At 49.3% G+C, this 16,603-nt stretch overlaps 1 protein-coding gene across 2 annotated transcripts in view; it reads left to right on the top strand.

Moving 5' to 3' along the window:
* Positions 1-16,603, top strand: part of Slc6a11 (solute carrier family 6 member 11) — a 142,001-nt gene that overhangs the window by 69,382 nt on the left and 56,016 nt on the right. For both annotated transcript variants that reach the window (XM_045133448.1, XM_004651601.2), the window contains exon 6: positions 465-599. In XM_045133448.1, the coding sequence (XP_044989383.1) occupies positions 465-599 (135 nt within the window). The remainder of the gene's footprint in view (positions 1-464; positions 600-16,603) is intronic.

Here is a 16,603-nt window from a genome sequence, read left to right as displayed (position 1 = left end):
AGTGAATTCCAGGTCAGCCTGGTCTAGAGTGAGAACCTATCTCGAAGCAAACAAACAAAAATTATCAGCACTGAGTGTGTAAATTTTCTCCTCATCATAATTCTCTGAATAATATAATAAGTGCACAGCACTTACATTCTATAGTGTATTGCATGTAATGAACATGACTGAAAGTGTAGAGAGGATGGGCATTGGTTTCTATGCAAATACTGTGCCCTTTTATGTAAGAGAGACTTAACGCATCTGCACATGTTGGCACCCACTGTTCCAATCTCCCATGGATTTGGACCGGGCTGTGTAGGTGTGGATGAAGAAAGTGTGATGTCCCCGTACCATGAGACGCCGGGGCGGACTTCACCAAGGACGGTCTGTGACACACATCAGGGATACTGTGCTAAGTGAAATAAGCCTGTCACGGTCGCTCGCCCCTTCCTGATCCTCTCCTCTCTCTTCTCCCCCGGCAGGTCGTCTACGTCACCGCCACCTTCCCCTATGTCATGCTGCTGATCCTCCTGATCCGAGGGGTCACATTGCCAGGGGCCTCTGGGGGCATCAACTTCTACCTGTACCCTGACCTTTCCCGGCTCTCTGACCCACAGGTAAGGGCTGTTGCTCAAGGTCTTACCCACGACCGCTGGGAAACGCTGCTGCCCCAACCACTAGCCACCGACTCTCACTGGCCTCTTAGACAGGTAGAAGGAAGCCTGTGGACTCTTTGGGGTAACAGTGTCCAAGACATCAATTAACCACATAAGAACCTGAATATATAAGGCATAAATACTAGACCACTTGAAGAGGTAAGTGTACGCGTGGTAACGTAGGTGGCTCCTTTTGTTCGTACCTTCAACAGCGCGGTCCCACAGCAGGCCTGAGAGCCACATGCTGAATTTCCGTTATCTAAAATGTTTAGAACCAAAAGTGTTTCAGATTTGGGAGTTCTTTGAATTTTGGGACACATCTACATAATGAAATATCTCAGGGATAATACCCAAGTTTAAACATGAAATTCATTTGTTTCGTGTATACTTGTCCACATAGCCTGTAGATGACTCTATGCAATGCTTTTAGTTGATTCATGCAAGAAAGAGTTCCACAGCATGAGCTTTCCTGCTTGCGGCGACATGTTGGTGTTCCACAAATTTCCCGTTTTAGGATTTTGGATTTTTAGATGGGTGCAGTGATATCTGCAGCTAGCTCTGCCGTCGTACGACAAAATGTCTAGGATTGCCTGAGGTTTGTTGCCTGTACTCACACCTAAAAGTCACAGACACATTTTCCTTTCCTTGGCATCACAGACCCCCGCCACAGTATGCTTTGGCGAAAAGCTGCTCTTCGTGGTAGGGATAGCATGCACGCGCGCCCGCACACACGTGAACTGGAGAAATTGGCTCGCCTCCACATTGTCTTTGTTAGGTTCTGGGCTGTCCTGAGCCTTGGGTAGTGAGCGTTCATGCCTGAGCCCATCCATGGGGGCACATGGCAAGGTACGTTCAACAAGGGACGTCAGTGAGCATGTCACCAGCCAAGCCCACAGGTTCTCAACTTTGGCTTCATGTCAGACGCCTCCAGGGAGCTTTTGAAAATCCTACTTCCCAGATCCTAGCCCACCAACTAAAATAAACTCTGTGAGAGTGAGTGTCAGGTACCTACATCTCTTTAAAGGTTCCAGGTAATTCCATGATGCAGAATCACTTGCTCAGAGGAGATACCTGGGTGGAAGAAGTGCCTATTTTTCCTCTTAATCCTACATGGATCGCATGGGGTCTGTGTATAACTTCCAGTTAGCATGGAGAGCTTGCAGGAAGTCTCAAGTCTGTGTCTTCTGGCTCCCCCCCTCCTCCCTGTTCAGGCAGCGTGAGTGGAAGTATTTATGGTTAATTAGCATGGCTCAAATGTACCCGTTGTGGTGAGTGACAAGGCCAGTGGAGTGGGCCGTGTGCTGATTTTTGTCTCCGCTTGCCACGCTCGCTTGCAGCGCAGGGTGCCGCCAGTCACCTGCATCGCAGGCAGGGTCCCCAGGAAGAAGGAAATTGGCCTGGCAGCCCCACCTCTGACAGCACAGGCTCAGTGACAGCAGTGGCTTTGGTCTCCCACTGCTGGCCGGTCCTCTTGCCTTCCGTCCACACTTCCTGTATTGATCCCGGACAGGTTTCAGCACTTTCTCCTGGCCTTTGTGGTAGCCAGGTATCCTGAGCTTCCTCCAGAGCCTCCCACCTTTGCTGATCATCAGGATACCTGCACACTCGTTAATGATGCAGGCTCCAGATGGTCCTGGGGCCTCTTACCACTAAGTGCCTCGGAGACGATTCCGACGGTTGGAAAGTGTCGGCAAAGTCCAGTTGGCGTCTACAACTCTAGAGCTTTACACACACGTATGTGCACACACAGATTTAGAATACAAATGAACAGAATGAGGCCAAGTCACTCACCATTAAGCTCTTCTGCTGTGATCACCCCAATATCCTACTTGCCTGTCTCTTCAGTCCTGACTGCTAGGCCAGAATTTATTGCAAGGATATTTTATGGATAAGATAATTTATTGCAAGGATATTTTATGGATATTTTATGGGCTGGGAGTCAGGACATGGGTTCTCCTGGTTCTACCCCTCATCCTAACCTTGAACACATTCCTTCTTTTTCCTATTCTGTTCCTCAGTTTCCCCACCGAGACACCACAAGGGCAAAATCCTATCAGTAGTTTTCCGGGTGGATTTAGAACCCTAGTTTCTCCTGGTTCCTAGCTCACTGCAGCCTTTGGTCCCTTCCACAAAGTGTTACCAGAAACCGCCATGCTTGGGGACCTGCTTCGAAGCAGAAACAGGTGTGACTGTCTCAACTGAGTAACCAACACAGAAGCTATGTGAACTTCTGTGTTGGGGGTCCCAAAGCCACCCACACATTCAGGCCCTCACCAAAGCACCCACACGGCTCAGAAGCAGTTATATCCAGAGATATGGTCATTTAGTCACCAAGAGAGAATGAAGGAGGAGTCCCCCCCCCTTGCTCAGGCAGTCTGAAGGGGTCAGCTGGACCAGGCTGCCCACGTCTCTCTGGGTGGGAAGGGCACCCCAGCACACTCCTCCCTCCAGCCTCGAAGTTCAGAGTAAGAAGCTGTGCCCCCTTGGGATGCAGACCGAGGCCAGCCTGAATGAGGTGTTGTGCGGAGTGCACAGAGAATATGTCCTGCGGGGTCTGATACAGTCTTCAGAACTGTAGACCCTCAGAGAGAGGCAGGCGTGGCCCACGAACCCCACTGCTGTGCAAATGACCTGGGCGTCAGTCTGCGTGGAGCTCCATATCCCGGCATAGAATAAAGCATCACCCAGCCCCGTAGAGAACATCTTCAGGCATGTTCCAGACATGTGAAGCCCACCTGACACCAGTTACATCCATGTTATTCTCCAGGTCTGCTGCCATGGGCCTTGTCCAGGCAGCTGCCCTCTCCCACTTGGCAGCTAGAGGAGTCTCTGATCTGGTCTATGGAAATGACCCCCCCCGAGGGTTGGAGAGATGGCTTGGCGGTTAAGGCATTTGCCTGCAAAGTCAAAGGATCCCAGTTCAATTCTCCAGGACCCACGTAAGCCAGGTGCACAAGGGGCGCATGCATCTGGAGTTTGTTTGCAGTGGCTGGAGGCCCTGGTGTGCCCATTCTCTCTCTCACACTCTCTCTCTCCCTACCTCTTTTTCTCTCTCAAATGAATAAATAAAGCATATTTTTTTAAAAAATAAAAAAGAGCCTGGCATGGTGGCACACGCCTTTAATCTCAGCACTTGGGAGGCAGAGGTAAGAGGATTTCCGTGAGTTTGAGGCACCCTGAGACTACATAGTGAATTTCAGGTCAGCCTGGTCTGGAGTAAGACCCTACCTCAAAAAACCAAAAAAAAAATAAATAAATAAAAAAATAAAAAAACAACAAATGACCCTTGGTCCCTCCTGAGGCACTCCTTCGCCCCCACCGCCCACAGCAGTGATCTTTCTGAAATGTAAATCCATTCACATTGCTCAAATCCCTTCTAATGTTCCTCATGGTTACTTGAATAATTCTAAATGCTGAGGGCCCCAAAGTCTTCTAGGAGATTTCTCTCTCTCTCTCTCTCTTTCTCTGGACCAGAACATGGCCTTCTTTCTGTCTTTCTGCCTCAGGGCCTTTACACCTGCTATCCCTTTACTGGGAACACTCCCTTGTTCTCCCCAGACTCCCTTTTCTCTGCTACTGTGCTTAACATTGACTTGTCCCTTAAGATTTTGTTTAGGTATGGCTTCCTCAGCAAAGTCCTTGCCGTCTGCCAGCGTGTGCCACCCTAGACTCTCTTACCCATTTTCCAAAGCACCGATATTCACAGTGAGGTAGTTATTTAATTATATGTGTGCATTATGGGTGTGGTTTTTATTTGCTCAATATCTGTTTCTTCAACAGGTATTTACTTGGTATCAGAGATCATTGTAGCTTTGAAGGTGTAGCAGCCAGTACATGGCAAGCCCCGCTCCATGGGCCCGAGAGTGTACTTAGGGGAAAGGCAAGAAATGGGATGAAAAGAGCAGAGCGCAGAACCTGCTGGGTGGCGTCCCCTGCAGACATGGTGTGGCGGTGGAGCAGGATTGCTGAAAGGGAGCCTCGGTTTGCAACAGGGTGGCCAGGGAGGCTCCGGTGGAAGGGGCAGCTTGGGAGCAAATCCCCATGTCTACCTTGCCCATGCCATCCGCAGGTCCTGGCTAGCCCAGTGCTAACCAACACGTAGTAGGTGCTCAGAAAGTGCTTGTTCAGTGAAAGATGTTTGAAAATATTCTTCTAGCAAAGAGTTTGTCATTTCTGAATCATGAACTCAAGTAGCGCCTCCTTTAGGTGGGGCCCAGGTTTTGTTTGTTTAAGTAGTGGTCTGACTTAGTTTCCCATTTGCACTTCAAACTGCACCACAAGAATCTCAAAGCAGTTTTTTTTTTAATGAGAGAGAGAGAGAATTGGCATTCAGGGCCTCAGCCACTGAAATCAAACTCCAGATGATGTTTGCATCACCTAGTGGGCATGTGAGACCTTGCACTTGCCTCACCTTTGCACGTCTGGCTTACGTGGGATCTGGAGAGTCCAACATGGGTCTTTAGGCTTTGCAGGCAAGCGCGTTAGCTGCTAAGCCATCTTCCCAGCCCTCAAAGCAGGTTTGATTTGCAGTCTCATAATATATGTATGCTACAAGGAAAAGTCCTCACAGGGTGACACTAAGCCTGGCATTTGGCTAGCCTTGAGTGAGGAACCCAGTTTCTTTAAGATAGTCTTAAAACCAAAGCCCTGGGTGCTCATTCATCTCTGGAGACAGCAGAGGGGCTGCTAGAGGTCTCCACCCATAGCAGCTGCAGGCCTCCACCCAGGGATGAGCAGTGTAGGGAGCCCACAGCTGGGGGAGAGGAAGGTCCTACCTCATCCCACCTGGGTCTTCTCTTTACAACAGGGAGATGGGCTGGAGAGAGACCAGAGGTTCTCTGTCCTTTGGGTCTGTCGACCACAGGTGGTGGTAACCTGTTATTTGTATGTATTCCCATTGCCAAAAAGCCGGCTGGCCACCCTGGCACCTCTTGTCCAGGCCCTGGCTGGTCTATCTCCCCCACTGACTGCATCCCAAACACCGTTGGTGTCGGATCACAGTTCTCTGCCCACTCGAGTGCCAACCCAGCAGGACAGAGAACTTATCGGTTCCATTCCCTATCCCTGGCACAGTGCCTTCACCGAAGTAAATGCTCAGTAAACAGTTTTTTAGAAGGAAGCTTGGCACTCCAGGTAAGCCACTGTCCTGTGTTTTGGTGGGTTGGCGTAGCTGCACTTGGGGGTGTGTGGCCATGCTCTTCGGGAAGAGTCGGCTTTGCTGCGGAATCTGGGGTTGAGGGGTTGTGTCACTCTGTTGCCCCTGTCCAGCTGGGCGACCTCTGCCCCGTCTGCGCTCAAGGTTCTCGCTTGCGCTGGGGTGAGAGGTCCCCCGCGTGGGCTCACAGTGAGGGACAGGCGCGCCCGCATGCCAGAGTCCTTGTGCTTCTCCTCTCTGGTGCCTAGCGGGGTCTGGCCTGTTGTAGGGCTCTAGGAACACCCGTGGCACCCCTCATTTTGGCCCGTGTGTTTCTAGCTCCGGGAAGGACAAGTCAGAGCCTCGCAGCCCAAGGGAGGGGGACTTTGAAACTCAGCACCAAATGCTTTCATTGTGGATCCAGTAAATTAAGTTTCTCGTCAAGAACTTGAAGCGACGCAGCAGTGTGCCCTCTTTGTCCCCCCACGATTTGCATTCCGTGGTCTGTTATAACTTTCTAAACATCTATTTGTCTTCGCTGTCAGCCCTGTGTTCTCTCTGAAGTGTGAAGTGCTTCCACTCCATTTTTCCCCCCCTCAGATTTTTACTTTCTGTCTTTTCAGTCTTTGGGGAGCCAAGGAGGTCTTGCAAGAAATCACATTGTCCCTGCCCCAGATTCCTGCCACTCTCACTCTTCATTGTGTTTCGAGTGTGTGTTTTCAGAGCGAGAACAGAGAGGCCTGTCACAGATCCAAATCGGGAACCGGCTTTCCCAGGGCACTGGTGCACCATTTCGTCCCCCCCACCCCCGGGCTGTCTCCTCTGTGTGGAGGGCCCGAGGCCAAGGTGTCCAAATTCTGGGACTCGGGTAGACCAGAGGACACCACACCTCCCCTGCCTCTTTTACTCCACAGGAGGACAAATTAGGATAAACAAGACCCTGGTTCAATGTCCCACCTTCTGAACCTAGTAGATGTGGCCGGGGGATTGCTGCCACCTGGTGGCAGTGGACTCTGATCCTGAGAGGGTCAGACCCAAAGGAGCGCTGGGCCTCCTGGCTGCCAGACTTTCAGGCCTAAACATGCCTATTAACATTGACTTAGGAGACATCAGATGCATTCTTTTAAATGTTGCCGACCTCACCAATAAGGGAGCTGAAAAAAAATCCCCAAAGTTCCCCTTAAGTCATTTGATTCCATGGAAAGATGGTTGTTTCAACAACAGGAACTTGTGGTCCGGGCAGCACAGGTACCCAACCATTCACAGCTCTTCTCTTCAGGGAGCGTCCGGTGTCTTGGGAGAGGCGCAGTCATGTCAGCAATACAGTGGGGGAGGACAGTGCCGGGCCATCCCTTGGGAATTAAAGGGGGCAACATTCACCCAGCGTGCACACCCAAGAAAGGCAGTGGCAGCTTCCTATCTCTGTGGCCCTCGAACATTCTTTGTGAGTGGCCCACATACGGAACTGGAATTGCTGTGTGCTGCCCTGGGCCTCTGGGCACTGCGAAGGTCTGTGAAATTGGAGAGCTGGAAGCCCCGCTTTGCCTGGGGTGAAGTTTTGTGACTTCTGGTTCTCAGCTGTGTGGGCAATGTTGGCAGTAGAAGAACTGCTAGAGGACCCATCAGAAGAATGGTACTGGGGGTGGTGAGGCTTGGTTGGAGCTCAGTGGAGGAGCATGTGCTTAGCCTGAACAAGACCCCGGGTTCCATCTCCAGCTCCAGAAAAACGGTACCAACACTCATCATTGCTTGTGGATGGCAGACCCATGCCGGGACGTGTGCTTTATACATTTTTCATTTAATGTATCCAACTCACTCAATCAACAAGTGGTTATTGAAAATCATCATGTTCCAGACATGGGGCTAAGTGCTATATTTGAGCAAAAAAAAAAAAAAAAAAAAAAAAATCTCATGCGCTATAAGCTTTTAAACCTTCATGTACTAATGACCTTACACATGAGGGCACTGAGGCTCTGAGAAGCTGCAGCTTGCGAGGCCAGCCCCGGAGCCCAGAGGAGCGCGCCCTGGCTGCAAAGGCCACAAGGCTGCAGCTGCCACATTCGATCACCCGGGCTGGTCATCTTTGCTCTGCGTGACTACCTCGCCAGAATCCTGGGATCTTAGCAGCAGGCCGGTTCTGTCTTCACCAGTGCAGAAACCACCTTGGCCGTAACTTGCCCAGCTTCCTTTGATTGGCTCTCTCTATGCCAGGGAGACCATTTGCCTCCATTTTGGGACAACTCCCCGTAGTCTTCTGTTGAGGCTCCCTTCCTTTCTTCCTTCCTTCCCACCTTCCTTTCTTCTTCTCTCCCGCCCTCCCTCTCTCCCTTCCCTCTTTTCTTCCTTCCATCTCTCCCTCCTTCTCTCCACTCTCTTTTGGCCCATCTGCTCTAATTTGCCAGAGCCTCGCTTTGAGATTATACCAGGTTTGAACATTCTGAATTCAGAGCATTCTTAACCTCCGAGGCAAGGCCAGCCTCCTCCGAGCGAACAGAGCCTGCTTCAAGGTCGGCCCCTGGCACCCTGCGGCTCATAACTGTGTCAGTTACCTTCTGATTGCTGGGACAGAATGCCCAACCAGAAGCATCTTGTGAAAGCGCAGGGGTTTAGTTGGGCTTTCAGTTTCAGAGTGTCTCGTCCGTCATGGGAGGGCCAGCACGGCAGCCTGAAAAGGGAAGTCTGAGTCACGTTGTCACGTTAGCAGGGCAAAGTAGAAAGAGAACAGCAAGTGGAAGTGGACTGTCAGAGCTCAAGGCCTGCCCTCCGTGATAGGCTTCAGAAAGTAAGGCTTTAGTTTCTGAAGGACCCATGACCTATCCAGCCAGTATCACTGTCTGGGGGGGGGGGTTCAACATTCAAGCACGTGTATCTGTGGGAGACATTTTACATTCAAACTACTACATGCCCCTGGCCCCACGCACTCATGACCATCTCATGATGTGAATTGCATTCATTTAACTTGAAAAGTCTCCATAGATTTTTACCACTTCCAACATTGCTCACAAGTCCAAAGTCTCAAATCAGTCTCTTAATTGTGATCCCTCTGAAATCAAAGCACACGTTACAAACTTCTAAACTATAATGGCTCAGAATAAACGTCCCCACTCTATGAGGGAAGGAACGACAGAACAACAAGGAAAGATTGGACCCAAGCAAGACCAAAACCCATCAGGGCAAATATTAAATCCTATAGCTCCACATGTGGTAGCTGGGACTGGGCGATGAAACCCTCTGGGCTCCAAAAGGCTTGGGCAGCTCTGCCTCTGCAGCTGTACTGCTCTCAGCCTCTCATGAGCTGGATCTACTCCAGGCCTGCAGCTTTTCTTGGCAGATGTCCAGCGGCTCTAGCTTCTCCAACATCCCGAGGTCTCCATTGCCACTTAGAGTTCACCTCCACAGCTTCATGCAGGGCCCTCACGGGGCAGAGGTACACAGACCCCCACCCTGCCTCACAGTGCTTACCAGGGAAGAAGGAGAGAGAGAGAGGCAGAACAAGGACATGGGGCCTGGCTGTAACACCTCAAGGCCCATCCTAGTCACACTTCTTCCAGCAAGGCCCCACCTCCCAAAGGTTCCGCAGCCTTCCGGAACAGCATCACCAGCTGGGGATTAAGCATTCAAGTACATTAGCCCATGGGGGTCATCTCACAGTCAAACCACCACGGCACTCTTCCCTTCCTCCCATAGCACTCCCGGGAAGCCCTATAGAGGGATCCTGACTCACCAGCTTCCCACCACCATTCTTTGAATATGTTCTCTTTTAGTTCTTTGGATCTATTTATAATAGGTAAAGTCTGCTAAATATCAAGTCTTTGTTTCAAGAACAAAGATCCTGCTTTTCTGTTTGTTGGCAGGCCTGTTCGTTTTTGCCTGTATACCATGTACAATAGACATGCTGTAGAATTCAATTCTCGTATCTTCCTCTGAAGAGTATCGGCTTTTGTCGTAACGTACATTGTACATTCTACTCCAATTACTGGCGCATCACCTGAAGCTTGTGCAGGCTCACCTCTGTGTTTACTCAGTGCACACATGTGGAAATCCCAGGCGGTCCCCCCAAACCTCCCTGACCTCCCTACATGCAGTAGGGCCTCATGGGATTCTAAGCTCTGCCCCTATACCTCTCACCAGGGCTTGGCTTGAAGCTTTAGTAAAGTGAGGGGAGAGAAGTTCTGACATTAGGACAGTGCTTCTCAACCACGGAAATTTTGCCTCCTGGGAGACACTTGGCAATGTCTAGAGATACATTTTGTCATAATATTTGGAGATGCTAGTGGCTTAATCCACAGCATAGCCCTAGAACAAAAAGCCACCAAGCCAGCCGGGCGTGGTGGCACATGTCTTTAATCCCAGCACTCGGGAGGCAGAGGTAGGAGGATCACCGAGAGTTCAAGGCCACCCTGAGACTCCATAGTGAATTCCAGGTCAGCCTGGGCCAGAATGAGACCCTACCTCGAAAAACAAAACAAACAAAAAAAAAAAAAACAAAGCCCCCAAGCCCCCATGTCTGTAGTACCGAGGCCAAGGAATTACCCCCGGGCATGACTCTTGAATACCAGCTTTCTCCCTCTGGCAGGGTGGCAACCCTAACACCATGACCTTGCCCTGCTACCAGCAACAGTTTACCCCAGGGTCTCTGTGCCCCTCACTGGGCTGTAACAGACCTCCCTGGTAGGCACAGTGCTCTCCTTCTGGATGGTGTAGCCCAGCCTCATCCTCACAGAGTAAGGGATCTTGGCTTGCCTGTTATAGACCGTTGCCTCCTGTATACTATATTGGCTTTCGTGGCTCCCATGGCAGGAGAGCATCCTGACCCCATTTCTCCATCACGACCAGTTGCACCAATCCTGACTGCCCCGCTTCCCAGCCCCATCGGTTTCAGATTAAAGCAGGACCTTGCAGCACATCGGACTCCCGTGTAGGATCAAAATCCAGACTGCTCCCCTTGGCCATGGTCAAGGAGCCCTCTGGGGCCTGCCTCCAGGTCCACGTGGCCCTGGTCATCCCAGGTTCTGCTTGGGCCACTTTCCCACAACATCCCGTGGCTGGCTTCCTCATGCTGCTGGTCAATGGCCAGCTGAGTGCAGACATGCCACTCATGATTTGAACAGAGACCTGCTTTCTTTTATGCACAGATTGTCTGATATGTTTATTGGTTATGTGTTTGCTCTTCATCTTCTCAGTTAGAATATCGCTTCCATATAAATAATGTGTCTACCTTGTCTATTGTGAACCCCCTAGTACCCAGGGCAAAGCCTGGCCCATAAGAATCTCCTCGTCCATACTAGATGGTTAAACAGAGGGACAGATGGATGTAAGGTAGATAGGTGGGCAGACGGATGGAAAGGTGAATGGATGGACATACAGATGGATGGATGGATGGATGGATGGATGGTGGTGGGCATGTGGAGGATGAATGTGTAGATGATTAGCTGGATGGGTATGTTGGAAGAGAACAGGTAGGCAGATGGGTGAGGTGAATGGGTGGATGGGTGCTGGCAGGAGTAGGAATATGGATGGGTGAGTGAGTGACTAGCTGGACAGGTGATTGGGGTAGATGGTCAGATGAGTGGGTGAATGGGCCAGTGCATGATAGTAGGGTGAAGGGGTGCATGGGTGGATAGGTACCACATAGCAGTGTAGATAAAGGAACACCAACAATCAGAGGAGGACAGTTACCTGTCCTGGAGGCAGTATGCAGTAGGCCGTCTGTGACTTGGTACCTGAAGGATGAGGAAGGCTACTTGGAAACAAGTAAGGACCAGAAGTAAGAACGTCTCTGTGCATACAGAAAATGGCCACAGTGCATTGTAACAAAGAATAGACTTTGTGGCAGGCAGTCATATGAAATCTGGCTTTAAAACACAAGCTAAATTCCCCTCTTTTGTAACCATGATGGCCAAACCGAAGAATGCGGCCTTCGTTCAGTGGTCTCTAGGGTGCTATTGAATGTTTCTGAGCATGGCATTGATTGGCATGAAGAAAGCTGTGACTCCAGGAGACGGCTCAGATGGCAAAGCGGGGCAGGGAACAGTGTGCGTTTTGGAGTGAGCAGCTGTTTGAATGCCCACTCTTTGTACTGTTTGTGAGGCTGTGAGCAGGAAGCTGATCCCTTGTGACCTTCAGGTTCGCCCCACCTCCCGTATGCTTCTAGGTGGCATGGACTCACCTTTCGCTTGTCTTCTGCCCCTACGTTGATGTGACAAGGTTGGCTAAGATGGTGTGTACAGCCTTTTCAGATTTCTAGAAAGAATGGGGGACAGAGGGAGTGTGAGGAAAGAAGTGGAGTCCCATGGGCAATGACTTTGAGTTTCAGGAGGCCAACCAAGTGGCATCTGTCTGCAGAGGATGGAGGGGACCCCAGTGTTGGAGGGACACGTGAGGAAGCACACCAGCAGTGACGTTATGGGTGGCTGTGGCTGGAGCTCGGCGGGGGGGGGGGGGGGGGGAGCGAGTTGACAGAGGAAAGAGCGGCAGTCACATCCACGTGATGACGCGAGCAGACCTTCAGGATGCGTGTGTGCGTGCTTGATGGTGCAGCAGCAGGGCTGGGGGTGAGTGGGGTGACATTCTTGTCCCTGAGAGTTTTTCAGTGTCCTTCAGCAGAGAGGTGTCACCCAGAGTAGCCAGAGCAGGTGCTAGTGAGACCCTTGGGAAGCGACCACCTGAGCTACGCCAGCTCGAGTGGGATCAACCCAGTGCCTATCTCCAGGAACTCCCAGAGGAGCCCTTTGGTTGGAACTCCTGCCTTATGTTTCCACAGCCAGCAGATGTTTATGGAGCACCTGCTCTGTGCCAGCTATCACGGCAGGCTCTGCTTCTAAGTGAATCAACAGCAGCGCACCGAGTTCCTGTCCACTCTTCTGGACAGCGGCTGGCCACTGTGGGGTGAGCGGAAGGATGGCAAAGAAGACCTAGTTTCTGTTTGCTAGGACAAGAGTTTTTAATTGGGGGTGAGTCTTTGATTAATATGCTTTATTTTTTGAGTGGTTTTAGGCTTACAGGAATAGCAAGCAGGAGGGCTGGAGAGGTGGCTTCGTGGTTAAGGTGCTTACCTGCAAAGCATAAGGACCCAGGTTTGACTCTCCAGATCCCCACATAAACCAGATGCACAAAGGTTAGGCAAGTACAAGGTCGCACAGACCCACCTGGTGGCACAAGCATCTGGCATTTGACTGCAGTGGCTGAGGCCCTGGGGCACTAATTCTCTCTTCCTTTCTCTCTCTCTCTCTCTCTCTCTCTCTCTCTCTCTCTCTCTCTCTCTCTCTCTTTCCCCCCCTTTCTAGCTCTCATTCTCTCTCTAAATTTTTTTTAAAGCAAGCAGGAAATTCAGAGTTCTCAGCTTCTCTCACATGCTCCCTTAGTTTACTCAATTTTTTGTCAGAGTGGTCCTTTTGTTGAAGTTAAAAGAGCCAGTATTGAAGCCTATGTTAACTACAGCCCATAAGTGGCATCCAAGTTAGTCCACTCATTGTTGGACTTTCTATGGGTTCAGCTGCATATGTAATGTCATGTGCTCGACATAGTGTCAAATAGAGCGGAGTCACTGCCCTGAGAATACTGTGCTCTGCCTGTCCACAGCCCTTCCTCATCCTCCTGATCTTTTCCCTATGCCCAGTTTTGACTTTCCCAGAATCCCCTTGAGTTGGAATGGTACAGTATGAAGCCTTTCACCACCCAAATTGCCTTTAGGCCAGCAGCATTTGATGTCAAGCCCCATCACAAACCTGCCCATCAGAATCTACTTTTTAAAAATTTTTTATTTTTCCGAGGTAGGGTCTCACTCTAGCCCAGGCTGACCTGGAATTCACTATGGAGTCTCAGGGTGGCCTCAAACTCATGGTGATCCTCCTACCTCTGCCTCCCAAGTGCTGGGATTAAAGGTATGCGCCACCACGCCCAGCTCAGAACCTACATTTTAACACACACACACACACACACAAACACACACATCTTTGATTTACATACACATGAAAGTTTGATGGACTGTGGTCTACGAGCTCATTCCAGGCAGAGTAAGAGCTGTCAGACCAACCCGTGAGGGCTATTGTCCAAACAGATAGAAGTCCTGGGGACAAATAATCCTAGCAAGAAGGACTACCCTGAACCCTTGGTGTGGGGGCCTCCTGCCTGCCCTCATGCTAGGGTGGAAGAAGATGGAAGATCACCCCAGAGCTTCCTGCAAGAAAATGTAATGCCACCCTCTAGAACTATGTCATCAAACACAATAGCCACAGCCCAGATCTGTTTAAATTAACTGAAACTAAATCAAATGTACAGTTGTTTTCCGGTTTCTTTAGTCAAATTTCAGATCCTCAGTATTTGCATGTGGCCACTGGCCACCATTAAGAAGAACATGGGTGTAAAACATTTCATCATTCTAGAAAATTCTATTGGACCACAGTGCTTTCAACCACTGAAGACCCAGAAGCAGGAGAATCTGGAGATGGAGCTCAAGTTGCACTGGGATGTTAGACAGGAAGGTGTTTACCCTGGCTTCCTGAAGATGTGTACACAGTCAGCCCTTGAGGGTTTCTATCCTCTACCCAGGGCCTGCTAATCAGCAGAGTTCCAAGAATGCCCATTATTCATTTTTAGTTGCTGGGACAAACACCTGACCAGAAGCAACTAATGGGAGGAAAGGGTTTATTTCAGGCTTACAGAAGCCAGGACAAGTTCCATCACTTCCAAGGAAGCTGTCTCACTCCAGCATCCACAGCAGAGAGAGAAAAACCAACAGCCAATAAGCACGAACAGCCAGAGCTCAAACTGGCTCTTTATACACCTAAGGGGCTGGACTACACACGATCCACCCCCAGTGACACCTCCTCCAGTAAGCTGTTGGAGACTTAAGTAGGAAGCTTAACCATAATAATAATAATAATAATAATAATAATAATAATGATAAAAATCGTGGGCTGGAGTGATGGATTAGAAGTTAAAAGTGGTTGCTTGTGAAGCTTAAGGACCCAGGTTTGATTTTCCAGGTCCCACGTAAGCCAGATGAACAAGGTAGCACATGCATCTGGAATTTGTTTGCACTGAATAGAGGCCCTAGTATGCCCATTCTCTCTTTCTCTTTCTTCCTCTCTGTCTCAATTAAAAATTTATACACACACACACACACACACACACACACACACACACACACACATATATAGTCCCTGGGCTTGAGGAATTGCTTAGTGGTTAAGGTACTTGCCAGCAAAACCAAAGGACCCAGGTTCCAATCCCCAAGAGCCATGTAAGCCAGATGCACAAGGTGGCACATGCATCTGAAGCTCAGTTGCAGCAGCTGGAGACCCTTGTGTGCTCTCTCTCCCTTTCTCTCTGTCCTCTTTCTCTCCTCTGTCTGTCAAATAAATATATAAATATAAACAAAATATTAAAAAGTCAAAAATCAAATGCATCCCTGAGGCTGTGGGACATACAGTCACATTGAAACCACCACACCCATTGAAGAGTCAGGACCAGAACTTGGCCACTGTTTTCTTGGGCAGAAAGAACTGTGAATGAAGTTTACCTTGAGTCCTGGAAGAGGCTATGCTGCCAACAGGCTGGACCTGAGGGAACATTTGGGAGATGTGGGTGTGAATTCAGCCACAGTGGCTTCTTCCATTCAGCTTCATTCTCTTTCTAAACGAGAAAATGATGTCGAATACCCCTCCAAGTGCCACGTTACCCTCATGGCCCCTGCTATTGCCTGCTTCTCTCAATTATGCCCCGTTGCTTTGTAAGAGTCAATCCTTGGGTTTTATAACATGATTTACTGGTTCCATTATCCCCTATTGTTTCCATTCCTTTCTATAGGACTGTGTTTCCTTCATGCTGAAGTATATATATGCATTAGTGGTCCTTTCCACGAGGGCCTCAGGAACTGAGCTCTCTTAGTTCTTGCATGTCTGAAAGCTATTAATTGCACTACCTCTCTGGTAGTTTAGTTGGGATTCCAGAGTGGCTGCTGTTAAGTTAGATTTGGAATTTGGACACAGGTTGCAGGAACAGTGTGTGTTTCTATACAGCACTTCCTTGTTGAGGATAGCTCTGTGACTTACTACAGGAAAATCTTTTGGGGGGACATAGGGGGAATCTATAGTTCTTTGCAGTAAATCAACATAGTTTCTGGACATGCCAAAAGATGATAATCTTGGCTGGGTCCTTGGGAGGGAAGTTAGACCTCAGCTCCGAGGCTTGTGTTTGCTCCGATGTCCCCCTGGATGGCCAGCTGTATTCCTCCTCCTCGGCCTTCATCTTTAACTTCTCTCATTTCTGGCTTCGGGGAGAAGTTTCTATCTTCCTTTCAAGCCATCCTATGAATCTAAAATGTTTATCATACAACATAATCGTATGCTGTCTGTATCTCCCCTAAAATGCTTTAGCCTAAAATATTTGCTTATTTTTCTCTGCCGATCTTGAATGTGACATATGGAATGTTCAAGTGGCAGATTAGGATAAGGAGAAATATCCCCCTGGTTATTCATGCTTCATTCAGCAGCTCAATTTTATTCATAAAGTCATATGTCTTTGGTGATGATCTCACATTTCATAACGTCCATAAAACATCTTGACAGTAGCTTTTCTTCTTACAAAGAGTAAAATTACATTTAGTAAGATATTTGGTAAAGAATGCCATGAAGCTCATTGAGTTTCTACTTTAAAAAGTGTTTTATTTATTTATGTATTTTTTTGTGTGTGTGTGTTTACTCATGCACAGGGACCTCTTGTCACTGCAAACCAAATCCTGATGCATGTGCCACTTTTTGCATTTGACCTTACATGGGTATTGGGGAATCGAATCCAGGCTGGCAAGCTTTGCAAGCAGGCATGTCTA

Source organism: Jaculus jaculus, chromosome 14, assembly GCF_020740685.1.
Source record: "Jaculus jaculus isolate mJacJac1 chromosome 14, mJacJac1.mat.Y.cur, whole genome shotgun sequence".
NCBI lineage: Eukaryota > Metazoa > Chordata > Mammalia > Rodentia > Dipodidae > Jaculus > Jaculus jaculus.
Note: the sequence above shows the minus strand (reverse complement) of the source record. Positions and strands in the feature narration are given on the sequence as shown.